General features: G+C 31.6%; 8 protein-coding genes across 8 annotated transcripts, besides 4 other annotated features; 6 read left to right on the plus strand and 2 right to left on the minus strand.

The window, feature by feature from the left end:
- Window positions 1–1,517: part of a mobile genetic element that runs on past the window's edge.
- On the plus strand, window positions 87–545 carry TVAGG3_0867660 (repellent protein 1 family; the record flags this gene model as incomplete). The annotated part of the gene is made up of 1 exon (XM_001310796.1): window positions 87–545. One exon carries the CDS (start codon window positions 87–89, stop codon window positions 543–545), a length of 459 nt encoding a protein of 152 aa, XP_001310797.1.
- On the plus strand, window positions 589–831 carry TVAGG3_0867670 (uncharacterized protein; the record flags this gene model as incomplete). Its single annotated transcript, XM_001310797.1, has 1 exon — window positions 589–831. The coding sequence occupies one exon, from the start codon at window positions 589–591 to the stop codon at window positions 829–831; it is 243 nt and encodes an 80-aa protein (XP_001310798.1).
- Window positions 1,518–2,295: 778 nt separating the features above from the next.
- On the minus strand, window positions 2,296–2,879 carry TVAGG3_0867680 (transposase-related family; the record flags this gene model as incomplete). The annotated part of the gene is made up of 1 exon (XM_051249927.1): window positions 2,296–2,879. A coding segment is annotated over one exon (584 nt), but the record flags the coding sequence as incomplete, so codon positions are not given.
- A 508-nt stretch (window positions 2,880–3,387) lies between these two features.
- Window positions 3,388–4,333: a mobile genetic element.
- Window positions 4,334–4,354: 21 nt separating this feature from the next.
- Window positions 4,355–4,441: a mobile genetic element.
- Window positions 4,442–5,254: 813 nt separating this feature from the next.
- Window positions 5,255–6,808, plus strand: TVAGG3_0867710 (guanylate cyclase protein; the record flags this gene model as incomplete). The annotated part of the gene is made up of 1 exon (XM_001310798.1): window positions 5,255–6,808. The coding sequence occupies one exon, from the start codon at window positions 5,255–5,257 to the stop codon at window positions 6,806–6,808; it is 1,554 nt and encodes a 517-aa protein (XP_001310799.1).
- An 89-nt stretch (window positions 6,809–6,897) lies between these two features.
- Window positions 6,898–8,529, plus strand: TVAGG3_0867720 (guanylate cyclase protein; the record flags this gene model as incomplete). Its single annotated transcript, XM_001310799.1, has 1 exon — window positions 6,898–8,529. The coding sequence occupies one exon, from the start codon at window positions 6,898–6,900 to the stop codon at window positions 8,527–8,529; it is 1,632 nt and encodes a 543-aa protein (XP_001310800.1).
- Window positions 8,530–8,577: 48 nt separating this feature from the next.
- On the plus strand, window positions 8,578–9,135 carry TVAGG3_0867730 (guanylate cyclase protein; the record flags this gene model as incomplete). The annotated part of the gene is made up of 1 exon (XM_001310800.1): window positions 8,578–9,135. The coding sequence occupies one exon, from the start codon at window positions 8,578–8,580 to the stop codon at window positions 9,133–9,135; it is 558 nt and encodes a 185-aa protein (XP_001310801.1).
- Window positions 9,136–11,657: 2,522 nt separating this feature from the next.
- Window positions 11,658–11,705: a mobile genetic element.
- Window positions 11,706–13,165: 1,460 nt separating this feature from the next.
- Window positions 13,166–15,394, plus strand: TVAGG3_0867750 (the record flags this gene model as incomplete). Its single annotated transcript, XM_001310801.1, has 1 exon — window positions 13,179–15,338. One exon carries the CDS (start codon window positions 13,179–13,181, stop codon window positions 15,336–15,338), a length of 2,160 nt encoding a protein of 719 aa, XP_001310802.1.
- A 228-nt stretch (window positions 15,395–15,622) lies between these two features.
- TVAGG3_0867760 (protein ubiquitination) lies at window positions 15,623–16,918 on the minus strand (the record flags this gene model as incomplete). The annotated part of the gene is made up of 1 exon (XM_001310802.1): window positions 15,638–16,912. One exon carries the CDS (start codon window positions 16,910–16,912, stop codon window positions 15,638–15,640), a length of 1,275 nt encoding a protein of 424 aa, XP_001310803.1.
- Between the last annotated feature and the right edge of the window lie 76 nt (window positions 16,919–16,994).

Raw genomic sequence — 16,994 nt, forward strand, 5'->3', positions numbered from 1 at the left:
TCCCCATAATAAGATTAGATGACTATAACTTAGCTACGGACGACAGTGAGGAATAAAGGATGAACGTTTATTTTTAAAGCTTATAAATGAGTTCTTCATCAAGCTCTCGTGAACCTTCACCATCTATGAAACAAACTTTACCAAACGATTATGGAGCACCTATTGAATATTTCTTACGAGCTGCACAATGGCAAAGAGCAGTCTCACCAAGGTTAAGTGTTCCACCAGCTCCTGTCAAAAATAGCATTTGGTCAAGTCCTTATATAAAATATGGTCTCCCACTAGGTTTGCTAGCTACAGCAGGAGCAGTTATGATGTTGAAAAGAAATAAAGCAAATGTTGTAAATAATACTGAAGTAGCTGAAGTTAAACAAACTCCAACACCTTCGCCAAAACCAACGCCTTCACAAGCAAAACCTTCAATGACTCCTGAACCTATGGAAGTACAAACTCCTGTTCAAAAGTCAACTCCTAAACCGACTCCAACATTTAAACCAGAACCTACTCCTCAAATAAATCGTAAAACTCCTGCGTTTCCTTACTGAAAAAATAACGTTATTTTTATTTGAACATTTTATTTAGAGTAAAATGACGACTAAAGTCACTGAAGCAATGAAACAAAAGTTTTTGGTAGAATACATTAAATCAGGAACTATTCCAGAAGGTTTTTACATTCATACTATGAAGGATGGTAGAGTTCAGTTTAGAAAGATAAAGCAACCATTAGATAGAGAAGGTATATTAAGGAAGATTAAACTTCACGAGGACAACATTGCTGAACTTAGGAAGAAGCTAGAAGAGTTGGATAAAGCAGACGACAGTGAGGAATAAAATATTTCATTAGTTTTATTTTTACTGAAAATTTTTATTTGGATGTAATGACGAAAACTATTGAGATAACAAACTACAACGGTCATGAGTTCAAGAATTTGTTCTTCGTTCCTCGTGAGAATACATTCTATCAGATACGAGGGAGAAAGGGTAAAGTTAGTTTAAGCATTTATGATAGCAAACATAATGGAAGATATATACAAGCAGTAGATACAAACGGTAAGCGTGTTTCATTACATTTGTCAAAACTTATAAACATTAATTATGACAGCGACTTTGACTCAGACGATTGGAGCGACAGTAGTGATACTGAAGAATATGAACTATTGTGTGAAGCACAGCAATGGAAAGAGTTGCAATACTTTTGTAAATGAGAACGTTAGTGTGAACGTTAGTGTGTACGTTAGTGAGAACGTTAGTGAGAACGTTTATTTTTTCATGCACGTGCATTGTGTCGCGGGGAGTTGCCATGGGCAATGACCTGCGCACAATATATAACGTACAGAGAGGTGAGATGAGGTGGTTTATGTGATAAATACTTTACGTGGCAGAAATAGTTTAAGGTTATTAGAAATATTGCATATGCGATGTAAAATATACGTTAGTGGTTTTGTAAAGTGTCAGATTGACATATCTTCGGTAAGATGGAGCGCAGTGCCACCGTACTGAAGATATGTATACTAACTATCTATTAGAAACTAAAGGCTGTGAGGCACTAATATATAATCAGTGCCTCATAGCCTTTAGTTTCTTATTAAAAACGAGAAAACTTGTTCGCAATGTCAATTTCGAACAAGTTTTCTCGTTTTAAGGAGGGAATTGTTCCTTATGAGGTATACAGTATGAATATATACCTCATAAGGAACAATTCTTTCTTTAAATGGGAGAAACTTTGTCCGAATGTTAAACTATTCGGACAAAGTTTCTCCCATTTGTAGTGGAGATGGAAGGCTTTGAGGTATATTATATTAATATGTACCCCAAAGCCTTCCATCTTTATTGTACAATTTAAAAATTCAGGAAAAATGTAATAAGATTTTTATAAAAATTAAGCGTTTATTCGTAATTGTGTATTCAATGGTTCGGTATTTCTTTGATTTCGAAGTGTCCATCAATCATAACTCTCCAAAATGGCGTTTCACCCTGTTTCCAATGTGGTGTCTCATTGTAACACTCTTCTGGAGTCATGGGGCGAAAACCCTTTTTGGGAAGGGTTTTATGTGGTACTGAGTTGTAATTTTTCCTGAATTTATCAAGAAATTCTTGAATTTGTTTTGCATTTGAAGACCGGCCGACATTTCTTTCAAGAGATGGCCAGAGCCTTTCAATCTTGCCGTTCTGGCGCGGCATATGGGGGAGAGTGTGGCGGATTTGAATGTTGTTTCGCATGAGCCAATTATAAAATTGGCCCATATTCTCTCCCCGTTGTCGGACCAGAAACAAAATGGCTTTTGATATAAGCCAATCGTTTCTTCGGCAACTCTTGTTGTAGATTCGGAAGATTTATTTGGCAAAATTTTTAAAGCCAACAAAAACCGAGATTTATCGTCTATTATACCATAAACAGGTAACCTCTGTGAACCGTATAAAAAATGAACATCTACATGCCATATGGTATCAGGTTTTGTTGCTTCATATGGCGTATAATATTTTTGAGGGGGCCTGTCACTTTTTGGTTCTTTGATCTCCAAAATACTGTAAATTCTTCTGAGTTTATTGTAGGAAACTGAATAAACATTTTGATCCATGTTTAAACGCCAAAACATCTTTTGGATTCCGCACTTATATTCCTGAAATTTTTGGAGAACATATTGCAAATTTTCAGGAGTAATATCATCTGGTGCCGGACCAGGTTTAACGTTTGGGGGCGTTAAATTTGCATTTGTGTATGCTGCTTTAAGTGTGTTTTTCGAAATTGATCTAAATTCACACTTCATTTCATCCTCGTATGGAACTCGCTTACACGCAATTAAATAATTGAGTTCGCGAGATTCAAGTTTTTCGCGTGTTTGAATTAACCACCAAGAAGGAATGGTTGGTCTACTCATAATAAAAAATGAAAAGCCAAATTCTCTCAAAAAGTTAAGTAGGACCAATTTTTTATAAAAAAAATCCAATTCCATTATGAATGTTAATTAATTTATATAATTATTGAATAAAAAATTTTCTTTGAGATTATGAAAAGTTCTTTGAAAAGTTATTTTTTTCTCATTTTTAAATATTGTATTAGCCTATTTATTTATAATCCAAATTAAATTGTTGCATGCTAAGTTCGGTCAAAATGTAAACCTCTCAATTTTATCGTCGGGGGAAGTAACTCAATTCCTTCAAAATTATTCTTTAAATATTGAATTTAAAGTTATTTAATTTGGATTATAAATAAATAGGCTAATACAATATTTAAAAATGAGAAAAAATAACTTTTCAAAGAACTTTTCATAATCTCAAAGAAAATTTTTTATTCAATAATTATATAAATTAATTAACATTCATAATGAAATTGGATTTTTTTTATAAAAAATTGGTCCTACTTAACTTTTTGAGAGAATTTGGCTTTCTCGTAAACGAAAAAGGGGATTTGACGGAGTCAAATCCCCGCTCACAAAAAGTGGACTTTACATGTCAAATTTTATATGCATGTAATGTCCACTTTTATGAGTTTTAGGAAGGAATTGGAAGCCATGAGTTACTGACATTGCATCAGTATCTCATAGCCTCCAATTCCTTCAAAAAATGGGAGAAACTTTGTCCGAATAGTTTAACATTCGGACAAAGTTTCTCCCATTTTAAGAAGGAATTGGAGGGTAAGAGATATACCATATGAATGTATATCTCTTACCCTCCAATTCCTTCTAGAAAGTGTCCAAACTTTGGGTTAATTGCAAAGTATTAACCCAAAGTTTGGACACTTTCAAGTGGAGATGGAAGGCTTTGGGGTATATATTAATACAATATACCTCAAAGCCTTCCATCTCCACTACAAATGTGAGAAACTTTGTCCGAATAGTTTAACATTCGGACAAAGTTTCTCCCATCTTTCAATGTAATTGCTACCTGTGAGGTACTGACTTGAAGTCAGTGCTTCACAGGTAGCAATATCCAAAAATTTAAAAACATTTTATCAGTTCGTTAGAGAACTAGAGCCTCCTAGGTACTGAACCAGAATCAGTGCCTAGGGGACTCTAGTGATCTATATAAATCTGAGAAACTTTGAGGAAATTGTTCGACATTTCCTCAAAGTTTCTCAGCAATTTAGCGAGGAATGTTCGTTATCGTGTAGATATTTATAATATATACATGATAACAAACATTCCCCGCTAAAAGATGTAAAATCTTATAAGAAATAATTGCAAAAGAATAACAAATTGCAACAAATTTTATATGAAACTGAACCTTATGAGGTAGTGATTCAAGATCACCGCCTCATAAGATTCAGTTTCAATCTCAAGTATCTCAAAAGTAAGGCTCTATTTTTTGCCATGTAAAGTGTCACTTTTCTGTCCAAATGATAAGTTATTCAGAGAAAGTTTCCCAGCTATCAAGAGGGAATTGTTCCTTATGAGGTATATATTCATACTGTATACCTCATAAGGAACAATTCCCTCCTTAAAACGAGAAAACTTGTTCGAAATTGTTTATCATTTCGAACAAGTTTTCTCGTTTTTAATAAGAAACTAAAGGCTATGAGGCACTGATTATATATTAGTGCCTCACAGCCTTTAGTTTCTAATAGATAGCTGGGAAACTTTCTCCAAATGATAAGTTATTCAGAGAAAGTTTCCCAGCTATCAAGAGGGAATTGTTCCTTATGAGGTATATAGTTATAATGTATACCTCATAAGGAACAATTCCCTCATTAAAATCGTAGATATTTTTTACTTATTACTCATGCTTTCAAAATCACAATCCTCTGAAAAGTTATTTTTTATTAAGAATTTAGAATTTTGATAAATACCTTTTTTCAATTTGATATAATACTTATATATTTTCAAAAAGACATTTTGAAAAGATATCTCAAAAGTTCTCTGAAAACCTATTTTTGATTAATTTTGAGAAATATCCGTATTAAATTAATCAATAAATTCATTCAACACTACTTTAATTTTTAAATTCAAAAAATTATATGTGCTTCTTAAAATGTCTCACAAAAATTTTATTATAAAATTATATACAATATTAAAAATCCCACAACATTTTTTTACTTTACATAATCGTACTTCCTCGACGATTAATTTCCTCTCAATTCCTATCGTTGACCGAACTTAGCATGCAACAAAATAACTTTAAATTCAATATTTAAAGAATAATTTTGAAGGAATTGAGTTACTTCCCCCGACGATAAAATTGAGAGGTTTACATTTTGACCGAACTTAGCATGCAATAAATATTCTTCTTTCCAAGCTCACTACCACTCATTTTCCAAATGGGAAATGCTAACATGATGAATCTCGTGTCATTTATGGTTGGTCTTGGAGAATTATCGGCAACTACGTCAAATAAAACAGCATCACACATTGCAGCAATACTAGTACCTGTATTATGTCTTATTTGTTGCTTCAACGTTCATTTCCAAAGCATAATAATCAATAGACCACGAAAAATCTTTTTAATGGCCTCATTTTGCACAAGTTTCATTGCCAGTGTCTTTGGCATTGTCTTCAAGTTCTTAAAGAAGGCAGTTCCTGATTATTTAGTTGGCATCACATTTTTAATCTTTGTAATCATATGTATTGTCTACTACTTTGTTGAAAATGGCAGTATCAGCAAAAGCCTCAACTATTTGGACGAATACGAATCAGATCCCGGCCAATTATCAAATATCAAAAATTTAACTTTACTGTATCACAGAATTACTAAAGGATTCATGTTGTCACATCATTACTGTCTATCCTATAACATCTTCAAAGATTTGATGCAGATTCATCCAAATAATAATCAATTAATCACTTTGTACGCCAAACTACTTGTTATTTATCCAGAAGAGTTCAACCAACTTAGTTGGATCTACCATCACATTAAAATAGCCGAGAAACGTACAAATGCATCATTTTTTGTTGAATCACAGATCCAAACCATTTTAATGCGAAGAGAATCCATTTTATCTGTCTCATTAAAGAAGAAACTCTCAGCAATCTCACAGTTAACAGCAACAGCGAAACTGAGAATGAGAAACGCTTGGGAAACAATTTTGTCAGGAAATTTGACAGATTTAGAACCATTATTTAATGCTGTTTATAAAAGTATTGGACAATTGGATGTCAAATTCATGTACATATTGAATTACCACTCCAACAACCAATACGCGATCATGGCATACGCAAACTACCAAAAGGAAATCATGGCCAATATTTCGGAGTCAGAAGCCCTGAAGGAAAAAGTGAAAAATCTTCAAAATGGTCATATGGAAAATGTTGATCAAATTTACATTTTCGGACGCTATTCATTCCCTTATTTACCATTACATCCATTATTTACAAACAACAAAGACAACAGGTTCTCTGTACAGAACGCAATACAATTAGATGACCAAGGATTGATGAATAATGATGGAACAGCGATGTTAGATTCAGAAGAAGAGACACAAAGTAGATTAAGAATGTCTATTGATAATATTCATTTACCTAGTTTAAGATGGACAATTTTCTTACATTTATTATGTGTTTTGTTATTTGTTGGATTGCCAACAATATTAGGATTAACTTTAATTAGTTATGTAGAAACAAGAGTAACTAATCCAACAACTTTAGTTTCTTCTATATCTGATTTAGAACTAAATATTGTTGCAATGGTTACTAATACTGTACATTACATTGGAGAATTAGCTGGATTATTTGAAAGTATGTGGATATGCCTTATTATACTGATGATGGATCAATATCTCCTTCTATTGGAGGTAATTGTTCTTCGCTTGCAATTATTGGTTATTTCATTGAACAAGTTTTGTATATTACTGAACAAATTGGTCAATCAAAAGTGACTGATTATTCTACAGCTGAATTCACAAAAGCTTTGCAATTGTTGTTTGAAAAAAGAACTGAATACATGGCTTATGATAATTCTATGAATATGACTATAGAAAATAGAAGTTTACAAGATATTATTATTGATACTGTTCAAAATGCTATTGTTATTACAAAAGTTCCTAGTTTATTGTATGCATTTAGACATATTGCTGCTTTGATTATGAATTTCCATAATTATAATACTGGTCTTGAAAAAACTTCTGATTATATGATGTCTTTCCTTCAAAATCAAACTGATTCTTTATCAAAAACATTTAAGATTTTGATGATTGTCGGATGTGTTTGTTTGCCAATCATTATTTTAATTGTTATTTGGTCAACAGCGAGATGGATGTCTTCGCAGAAGAAGAAAATATATGCTTGTTTCAACGCATTGCCAAAAACAGTTCTTTCTAAAATGATTGAGAAAATGAACACGCAAACAGAAGTAAGAGATAATGATGCATCAGAGAAAGTAGATCAGGTTGATGTAAAAAGATTACACATGGAAGAAAAGACAATTGCTATATTAAGATCAGGTGAAATGAATAGTGATCAAAACAAAAAAGCAACGATTATTTGTTATTCATTTGTTTTAATTGTTATTATGGTTGTCAACATTATTTTGATTTGTTTCTGGTATATCAATGGCTTATCTAATTATAATGAATCAACACCACAACTTCATCAAGTTGTTCATTCATTTAATTATGCTTATGAAGCAAATTTGATGTTGCATATGTTATCTATTCTTTCTGTTAGTTCATTTAATATTCTTGGCTTGCCAACACAAGTATTGGCACAAATGGTTCCAAGTTATATTTCTGAAGCTGAAGAACACTTTAAGTTAATGATATTTGGTGATCCTGATCAAAATATTGATCCTATTTATGGTTTCATTGATGCTGGTGACGATAAATTTAGAAACAGAGATTGCGATGTTGATGATGAAAACTTGACTTCTTTTCAGATTTATAAGTGTTCTGATGAAGTTTCTAAGTTCATGAAGATGATTGATTTGACAAGAAGAGTTTATATATTACAACAAGTCCAAAACAATAGAGTTGATGCAAGTAGTGATGATTTGAAATTGTTGTGGTTCTTCTCTACTGAAAATGTTTTAGGTGAAATGTTCTTGCCATTGTATGGAGCAGTTCAATCTTCTTTAAAGAGCATTTTCACAAAGACAAAAGATGAATTATACGCTGAAACAATTATTTTAGCTGTTGTTGCTTTGATTATTGTTATTTGTTATTGTGCAAGTTTGTTGAAATCAACCGAAGAAGTCAAAATGATTTTGTATCAATTGTTACATGCTCCTGCATCAACAATTCTACAAAGTGATTACATCATGACTATTTTATCAGGTGATTTCGCAACAAAGGCAAGAACAGGACAAGCTGTTGATGATGCAGCGTTCGAAGAAGTTGCTGCTAATTTCCCTGATGGTATTTGCACAATTGAAGGAAATCAATTGGCAAACATGAACCATTTCGCTAAAGATTTCTTTGGAAATAGCCATGATATACCTGATGATGTCGATTTCAACTATGCAAGAGGTAATTTCTCAAAGGATTTCTTGCTTGAAATTGGAGAGAAATCTGCAATTGCTTCAATACAAAAGTATGGTGGAAAGATTTATTTGATATTGAGAGATAACACAAATATCAAAGCAATGGAAGCAGAATTAGCCTAAGAAAAGGAAAGACACAATGAACTTATCAAGGAAATGCTACCTAGAAGAATGGCTGACCAAATTCTTGGTGATAATCCAAATGAAGCTTTCTCTGTTCAATCAGCAACAATTGCTGTTGTTCATTTCCCTGGTTGTGATATTGATAAATTGCTCGAAATACACTCCAAATTGTCTGAGAATATTACATCTAAATACCAGACAATTGCTAATGTGGATATCATTGGTTCACATTTAGTTGCAAGTGCTGGTATTTTCGAGACTGTTTCACAATCAGAAAGACACGCAAATGATGCAATTTCTTTCGCTGTTGAAGCACTTAAAACAGCAAAAAGTGTACTTGGAGATGACGCTGAAACAAGAATTGGTGTCGCAACAGGAGGCCCTGTTTACGTTGGTGTTATTGATATAGGTCGTCCTTTCTTCGAAGTCTGCGGTGAAGCTGTTGAATTCGCTGAAGAAATTGCGGCCAAAGCTCCAAAAGGAGTTGTCCATACAACTCGTGCTGTTTATGAATTGATTTATGGTCGTGGATTCATGATCAAGGAAAGAGGAGAGGTTAGTCTAGGAAAGTTTGGTACAATTGTTACATATACAGTAACTCAATAATTTTTTTGTATATTTTTGATTAAAAAAAAAATTTTTTTATTGTTTATCAATTTTGTTTTTCTAATATTCACTTCATAGTATTTGTCTTTAATAATCTTCGTTCCGAAGATTTAATTTTAATTAAAATAAAATTTTATAAAAATACCTCTAGTGTTCAAATGCAACAAGTCAATAAATGTATTTGATTGGAAGTTTATAACCTTTTAATAGTGGTGTTTTTCGAAATTAACAGCCAGTGACCAAAATTATTGGAGGATTCTGTAATTATACTTAAATGACCTAACGATAAAAGAAATGCAAAAAGCTAATGATTGAAGATTATACACAAAGTAGTTATGCATTAGCATGCGAATAAAAGTTGATATGATTACAAAAAGGCCCAAAATATAACGTTCTAAAGTAAAAAATCAGCTGCAAACCATAGGGTATGGAAGAAATTTGAATATAATTGGAGCGAGTAACAAAAGAGGTAGGGCAACGATAGAAAATTTTTGGAAAAAAAGTTCGGAGATCTTAAACGTATCATATTCCCTGCATGGTTTGGTATCTTCCGCCATGCGTTGTGCCAAACATATTGACACTTTCCAATAATTAATTTATGGTATGAGTCACAGAGTTAGATTATAAAAAGAAAGTAAATAATTGCAATTAGAAATCATATATGTCGGAAATCAAATGTTGATGAGCAGAAACCTTTTACTAATCATAAAAGAGATAAATCACTAAAGATTTGTATACATTAAAATTTGATATTTGGTGCTCGAAAACTGTCTGATGGGACTCCTCCAAAATGAACCAATCTATCGCTGAGGACCAAATTAGATGATGTGGATGGTGTATTCTCTAATTCTAACTTAGGAAGAATGGGAACAAAACGAATGACGACAACAACATGTCAAACATAGATTAAATATCTATGAATCAATAAAGTATACGTGCATTGAAGGTGATAACGATCACTTGAGGCTTATAACTCTTTGACTAAATTATGCAATAATTAAATATAATCATTTTTATATTTTTATACTGATAGTAATTAATATACTATCCTGCTTAATAAATGGTATGATCAAATTTGTTTGAAAATTTAATTATGTATATGAAACTATGTCTTCTATATAAAAATCAAAATTTTCGGACGAACCTAGATTGAACCTTTATGAAAATCTATCATTTTTGTTAATTGAGTTAATATGAATCTTTTACATATGTATATATAGCATTGATAGCTTATATAATCATGGTTTATTCCATATTAACATATTTTTTCAGTTAAATTTGTTAATAATATCATGTAACAAATTAATTCAAGATTAGAATGTCTACAAAATGCTAACAAATAAGAACAAAATACGATTTCTCGACTTAAATTTTAATATGGAGTAGTTTTTTGTTTAAATCTAATTAAAAATGAATAAAAACTTATCTTGTACTATTTTCATTCAAAGATTTTAATAATGTAAATCATGCATTTTCATAATTCAGTACAGTTCTTTTTAGAATTAAAGTTGATGAGGATGATATTTGTGATTTAAAATAATTTGTTAATGTTCACCTTTTATTCATCACCTTGTGGTATGCCCTAAAGCAATAGCATTATCAATTCTGCTGAATTGATCAACTCAAAATTCCAAAAAAAATTCAAAATTTCAAAAATGAAATTAAACAATTTGAATTTTCACATGAAAAAATCAATTTCGAAAAAATTTTGGAAAATCAAAGTATTTGATAATTAGTCAAATAATCAATTTACATCGTTTTTACTCATAAAAAACAACTAATTTTTGATTTTGATATCATATTTGATAAATACTCATTCCAGAGTTGACGTAATGTATTAATTATTGTTAGAGATATTGCTTTCGCAGCAAAATTCTTATTTCATGAAAGAAAAAAAAAATGATTTTATTCCAACAAAAACAAGTAAACAGATGAATGGAAACGTACTATATTTTCATAAATGTAGTAATCAGCGTGTCAGCTTTTGTTTATCATGTTCGAGTCAAAATGTATTAACTTGTAATAAGAAATATTCGAAGATTATATGAAGTATTGAGCATTCTTTGTAGAAATATTTGTAATTCATTACTAACATATATAATAAAGTTGTTTTTTTTTCCTTATTGCAATAATTTTGTCTGATTTTAATAACTTTTCATGTATACGAGTTGTGTGAATATGCATCATAATATGCGTAAATATACTTATTTGCGACGAATAATGTGGTTGCATAATGGAGGTGCTAAATTTTGATTTTTAATATGGGGCTTTGGTATGTATAATCATGTTCTTATCTCAACGTAGGAGTATTGGTGCAATATGATTAAAATTTACGAGGTTGATCTTAAATTGAATAATTCTGGAGTATAAATCACAATGCAGCTAATTCTATGTTAAAGATAGATACAGATTGTAGTAATCAATTAGGGAGTACAAATTCATTCTTTCATTTCTGTCGTATTGAGCAGAAAGGAAGAGATCATAACCCTAGGAAAAAAAGCCCAAATTTGTCACTTTTCATAGTACGTTAAACTCAATTCGCTCGGCGAATGCCGAGCACACGTACTCATCATTCAACATAATATTCTCATTCTTTGGTTATTATAGTGCCAGACAACACAAGATTTCAAAGAATTACTTGAGTTTTCAATTAATCTTAATCCGATTTTAGATTTATCGAGAACTCCATCATCACAATCACATACTTCAGTGCGGTAACTACAATTATCCATATACAGAAGGAAGTTCTTTTCGAACAACTCATTTGGAGTCTGTTTTGGAAAGAACTTCTTTCTGTCCGACTTAATTTCATAGTTCCTGATCAACCAAAAGACAGAAACCACACACTATCTACTTAGGAAAGGAGTTCTTTCTAAATCTTCCTTAAATTGAGATTTTACGAGAGATAACCCTTCTATTGCACTTAAAAATGAACATTTTGATATCTTTAGTATCACACATGATCATATATAGTATTTCATCTACATGAATACATTCATCTTTCGAAGTCTCTCATTAAATGGGAGGCTTCGAAAGATGAATCGTTTTATTCATACAACTTTAAATCTCGAACACATTTAGAGTGTGAGTATATCATTTTATTCTTTTTTGAGTTTATTCTGATTCAAAATTGCAGTGAAAACAGAAGTTCACACATCATATCTGAATGTGAGCTCATCTATACTTATACGATCTCAATACCTCCACTCTAAGCATAAGAGGTGAAGTTATATAAAAATTATCAGATGCGTTGAAGTCTCAAAAGTATTGCCTGAATGCTTGTTTCATATTTGTCCAAGTAGTTTCAATGAATAAATGTATTGTTTTTTATAATTTCGATTTATTTTTAGAAAATATTCGATATAAACCTTTATTGTGTTATTTACATCTCATAAATTCTCTGTCTAAATCATATAAAAACGCGTTTTACCCCTATGAATCAAGAAATTCATTCAATATTCATGGTATATTTATTAAATTTATACGATTTACTAATAATCAATATTATATCCTCATAAATAGCAATATATTTTGGTAATCTATGATAATCATATACAATATTTGAAATCAAATTTTCATTAGTTTAGGTTCCTTGTTAATAGTAAACCATTATATTTATTACTAATAATAAAATCTATGTGTCGTATTGAAATTCAATAAAATTACTTATTCGGTCCAAAAAAACAAATTAGATAAAATTTTTCTTTTTTTATGTAATTTTTGTTTTTCATTTTTCTCAAGATCCTAAGTTATGTTCTAACTTTTGACATCATATCCTATCATGCTAGGCTATATATTATAGCATATCCAAAAGGCAAGGAAATCTATCAGAGAAGCCTTTTTGACCTATCGTTGCCCTACCTCTCAAAACTGCGGAAATCAAAATAATTCAGAAAAGTTTTTGTTTTTTCACCTCTCAAAAAAACTTTCTGGCATAAATTACAAATATGTTCCAAATATTCTCAAAAACATTTTTACAAAAAATACAAATTGAAGTGGTGTATTATCGTTGCTGATAATCTTGAGCTAATAAATATTGAAAAATGCTCCCGCATGACCAATTGGAGCCACTGCATCCATTTTTCAAGCAAACTATTGTTCAGATATGCTGGAACGGCATGGTCCAAAAGGTGGAGAAAGGAAATTCCGTTCTCCAGAGATTATTAGTTTTAGCTTCACCAGGCTTGTTTTTCTTTGAAAAAGGGTTACTCGGAGGATATAAGCTTATACAAATCATTTCATTTTCTGAAATGCATTCCTTAAAATATAAAGAAGGAAAAATAATCATTACATCTACAAACAAGAAAGCGGAATTCTCATCTAATGCTAACGAAAAAATAATAAGCATGATGTTATGTATACAGAGCAGCTTGTTTCGTCCAATGGCATATGATATTCCTGATGATGTGAAAGATGCAATCAATGATGACAATTATATCTTCGAAACTCGCACCCCATTGTGCGAAAGATATCTTTCTCTTGCTTTGCAGTTCGCAGATAACGTAGATCCGCAGATAATTCTTAATAAAATTCCATATCTTCTTGACGTAAAGGATACATTCAAATTTACATCCGAAATGGTTTCTAGTCCATGCATAGATCCTATTATCAACGCTGTTTGCTTAGATACTGATATTACGGACATTGTCTTTTCTTCTGTCAATTTCCACGAATTTGTAGACCATTTACGTGAAGTAATATCATTAAATAACCACATAAAATCCATTACTTTCCATGGAATTCTCTTTGTTGGAGATTCATCCGAATTAGTTCGATTTTTCAAGACGAAAGTTGCTTCTCCTATCACAGCCATCAACTTCATACAATGTGATCTTAGTACAAACAGATTTACGAACTTTTTGCTTGCATTTTCCACATTTAAGTGCCAAATTACTTCGATTACCGTTAAAGACTGCACATTTTCAGCAGAAACCATCAGAGCATTATTTGTCTGCTTGTTCCAGTCTCCTTGTTTCAAGTTACTCCAAGAATTTAATATTTCCGGAGATTTATTCCCTCCTATTGCTCAAGAGCTTGTCGGAGAGTTACTTGACCCCAACCAAAGCAATTTCCCATCTTGTTTCAAGCATATAAGGATCAGTTCCGCTAATTTAGATGCAAAAACAATTATTTCGGAATTTGTTACACACAAGAACCCAGTTAAAGCTCTTGATGTCTCCAGATGCAATTTCAAGTCAAGAATGCCAACAGGATTGATTTGTTATTCGAGATTAACCGAAATTAACATAAGTGACACTTGGCTGACTCCAGACTCCTTGTTTTCACTGTTCCAGTCCGTAAACCAGGCCAGCATCCCTCTCGCAACCCTCACGGCCGACCACGTCCACATGTCCGAGCAAAATTTCAATCAATTTTACCAGAATTTCAGCATTGAGTGCCCATCGATCAGAAGGCTGTCCTGGGAAATGAATGCCATCAAGGATGACAGTGTAATAAGTGGTTTTATCCACTTTTTAAGCAGAATGAAAAATGTCATTGATCTTTCCATTTCTCACGTGATCATGGCTTCACCGAAATCAGCCGAACTGATCAAAAACTACCTCGATGGTGTCCATATCCATAGATTTGTGATGAGGGGATACGATAAGACGGCGTTTCAAGACGATTTCATTCCTATCCTCGAGGCCTTGCTTTGTCATGACTCCCTGGTCAGTTTGGATGTCACTGGTCAACGTTTTGGGGATGATGGAATTGAAATTCTCGGAAAGATGATAAATAACGGGCTTCAGAACCTCGTATGGGATGAACAACGTCCAACAAGTGCAGAACAGACAATAGAAGTCCTTTTACAGACCGTTTCGGACGAAATGCAGTTCTCATTATGGCCGGAAGAGAATATTAAAGCGTTATGGGTCAAGATGCCAATAACAAAGAGGTCGGAGCTCCAGGTTACAGTAGAACAGATCAAACAGCAGTTCATTGAGAAATACAGCAGAATTGTTCATAACTGCTTGGGAACAAAGAACTCTTTCTTCGAAAAATCGAGATTGCCTCGTGTGAAGACAAATTGTGGTCCAGATGACTACAAAGAAGTGAAGAAAGTTGATTTCGAAATTTTGACAAAGATTCCTGAGAAAGTTTATGAAGTATTGAACGAAATCAAAGGTAGTGTTAGAGAGGATTACTTAACAACACAAACTAGAAATATGATCTGCAAATTCTTATATAGTCAAATTTGTTAATTTGATTTATATATATTTTTTATTGTTTTTCAACTGTTAAATATTTTACTGTTTATTTGCATATTAAAACTACTTTATTTTTGAAATATCTTTATGATAAGGGAAAATAAACGAATTAGGTTGATTGATGAACCCCATGGCCTTCACATTTCCAATTATGATGTAGTGAAAATATTCACTAAATCTATTCTTTCAATCATTTAATTTTTGAAATATATTTGCAATTTAAAACATTTATATATTTTTGAAATAATAAATAAATATAATGACATAAGAAGTTTCATTTATGAAGTATTAGTTTAGATTGCACCAGATCTTGAAAGAAGATCTAAAATCTTCTTATAGTTATCATTTTCGTTTTGTTTTTCAATAGCATAACTAAGAGCAGTTTTTCCAAAATTGTTTTGATGATTTAGATTCACACCAATTGAAACCAAATATTGAACAACTTCAAATTGACCTTTAATTGTTGCCCAATGAAGTGAAGTATCATTATAATTTGTTTTGTCGTTTTTATCACATCCAATTTGAATGAGATATTTAACAACTTCAAGATAACCTTCTTGTGCTGCAACTATTAATGGAGAAAATCCATTATTAGCCTTTTCTTTTGGATTTCCTCCAACTGAAACAAGATATTTAACTGTTTCAAGATGACCCTTTAATGACGCAAAGTAAATACAATTTGCGTTAAGATTTGATTTAGAATTTACATCACAACCAATACTTTGCAAATATTTAACTGTTTCAAGTTTACCAAATTGTGATGCCATAAGAATTGCATTAAATCCATTAGTTTTCTTTCTCCAATCCTTGTCAAATCCATTATCAATTAAATATTTGACAACTTCAAGTTGACCTTTTGCTGAAGCCTCAAGTAAGCAATTATTGCTATATTTGTTGATTGCATTTCGATTACAACCTCCTTCGATAAGAGATTTTGCTAACTTAAGGTCTCCATTAATGCAAGCATCAATTAATGGAGTGCCATCATATGAATTCTTTACTTCACTCAATCCAATAGAACATGAATGAAACATTTTAATTTCGTCTCCTTTTTCTGAAAGTTCTTTAAGGTAGTTATAAACTTTATTAAAATCATTTACGTCTTTTAATTGAGAGAGTTTTGCAAAATAACTTATTGATTCAATCAATTGATCATTTTTATTATTAAGTGATGTTTTATCTTTTTCAAGAATTTCAACTTTATTTTTAAGATTTTGAATTTCATCTAATTGAGATACATGTTCTGCATTATATTTCTTTAAAAACTTGATTAATCCATGTGATGATTCAAGGTTGAAAATATTTTTGTAGCATTTAAGAACGTTGATTGCGTCTTCAAAAGTATTTACAATAACATTACACTTGTGGGCACAATTATATAAATTAGAAGAGCTCAATTTCGACTGTCCTTGTGAAAGAAGTGCTTTGAAGTTTTGTGGATCAAGTGTTGTTTTCTCTAAAACTTGAAAAATAATATCCTCATCAAGCATATCAAAAAAGTTCTCATCATCAATGTACTGCTGAATGTTATTAGCAATGTAATCGATGTTAAGATGAAGACCACTCATTTTTATTTTTCTGAAGTTTACAATATCGTTTCATGGATGGAGAGATGGTTCAATATTTGTTTGCATAAAGTTAAATATTATA

The sequence above is a fragment of the Trichomonas vaginalis genome, chromosome VI, assembly GCF_026262505.1.
Source record: "Trichomonas vaginalis G3 chromosome VI, whole genome shotgun sequence".
Classification (NCBI taxonomy): Eukaryota; Parabasalia; order Trichomonadida; family Trichomonadidae; genus Trichomonas; species Trichomonas vaginalis.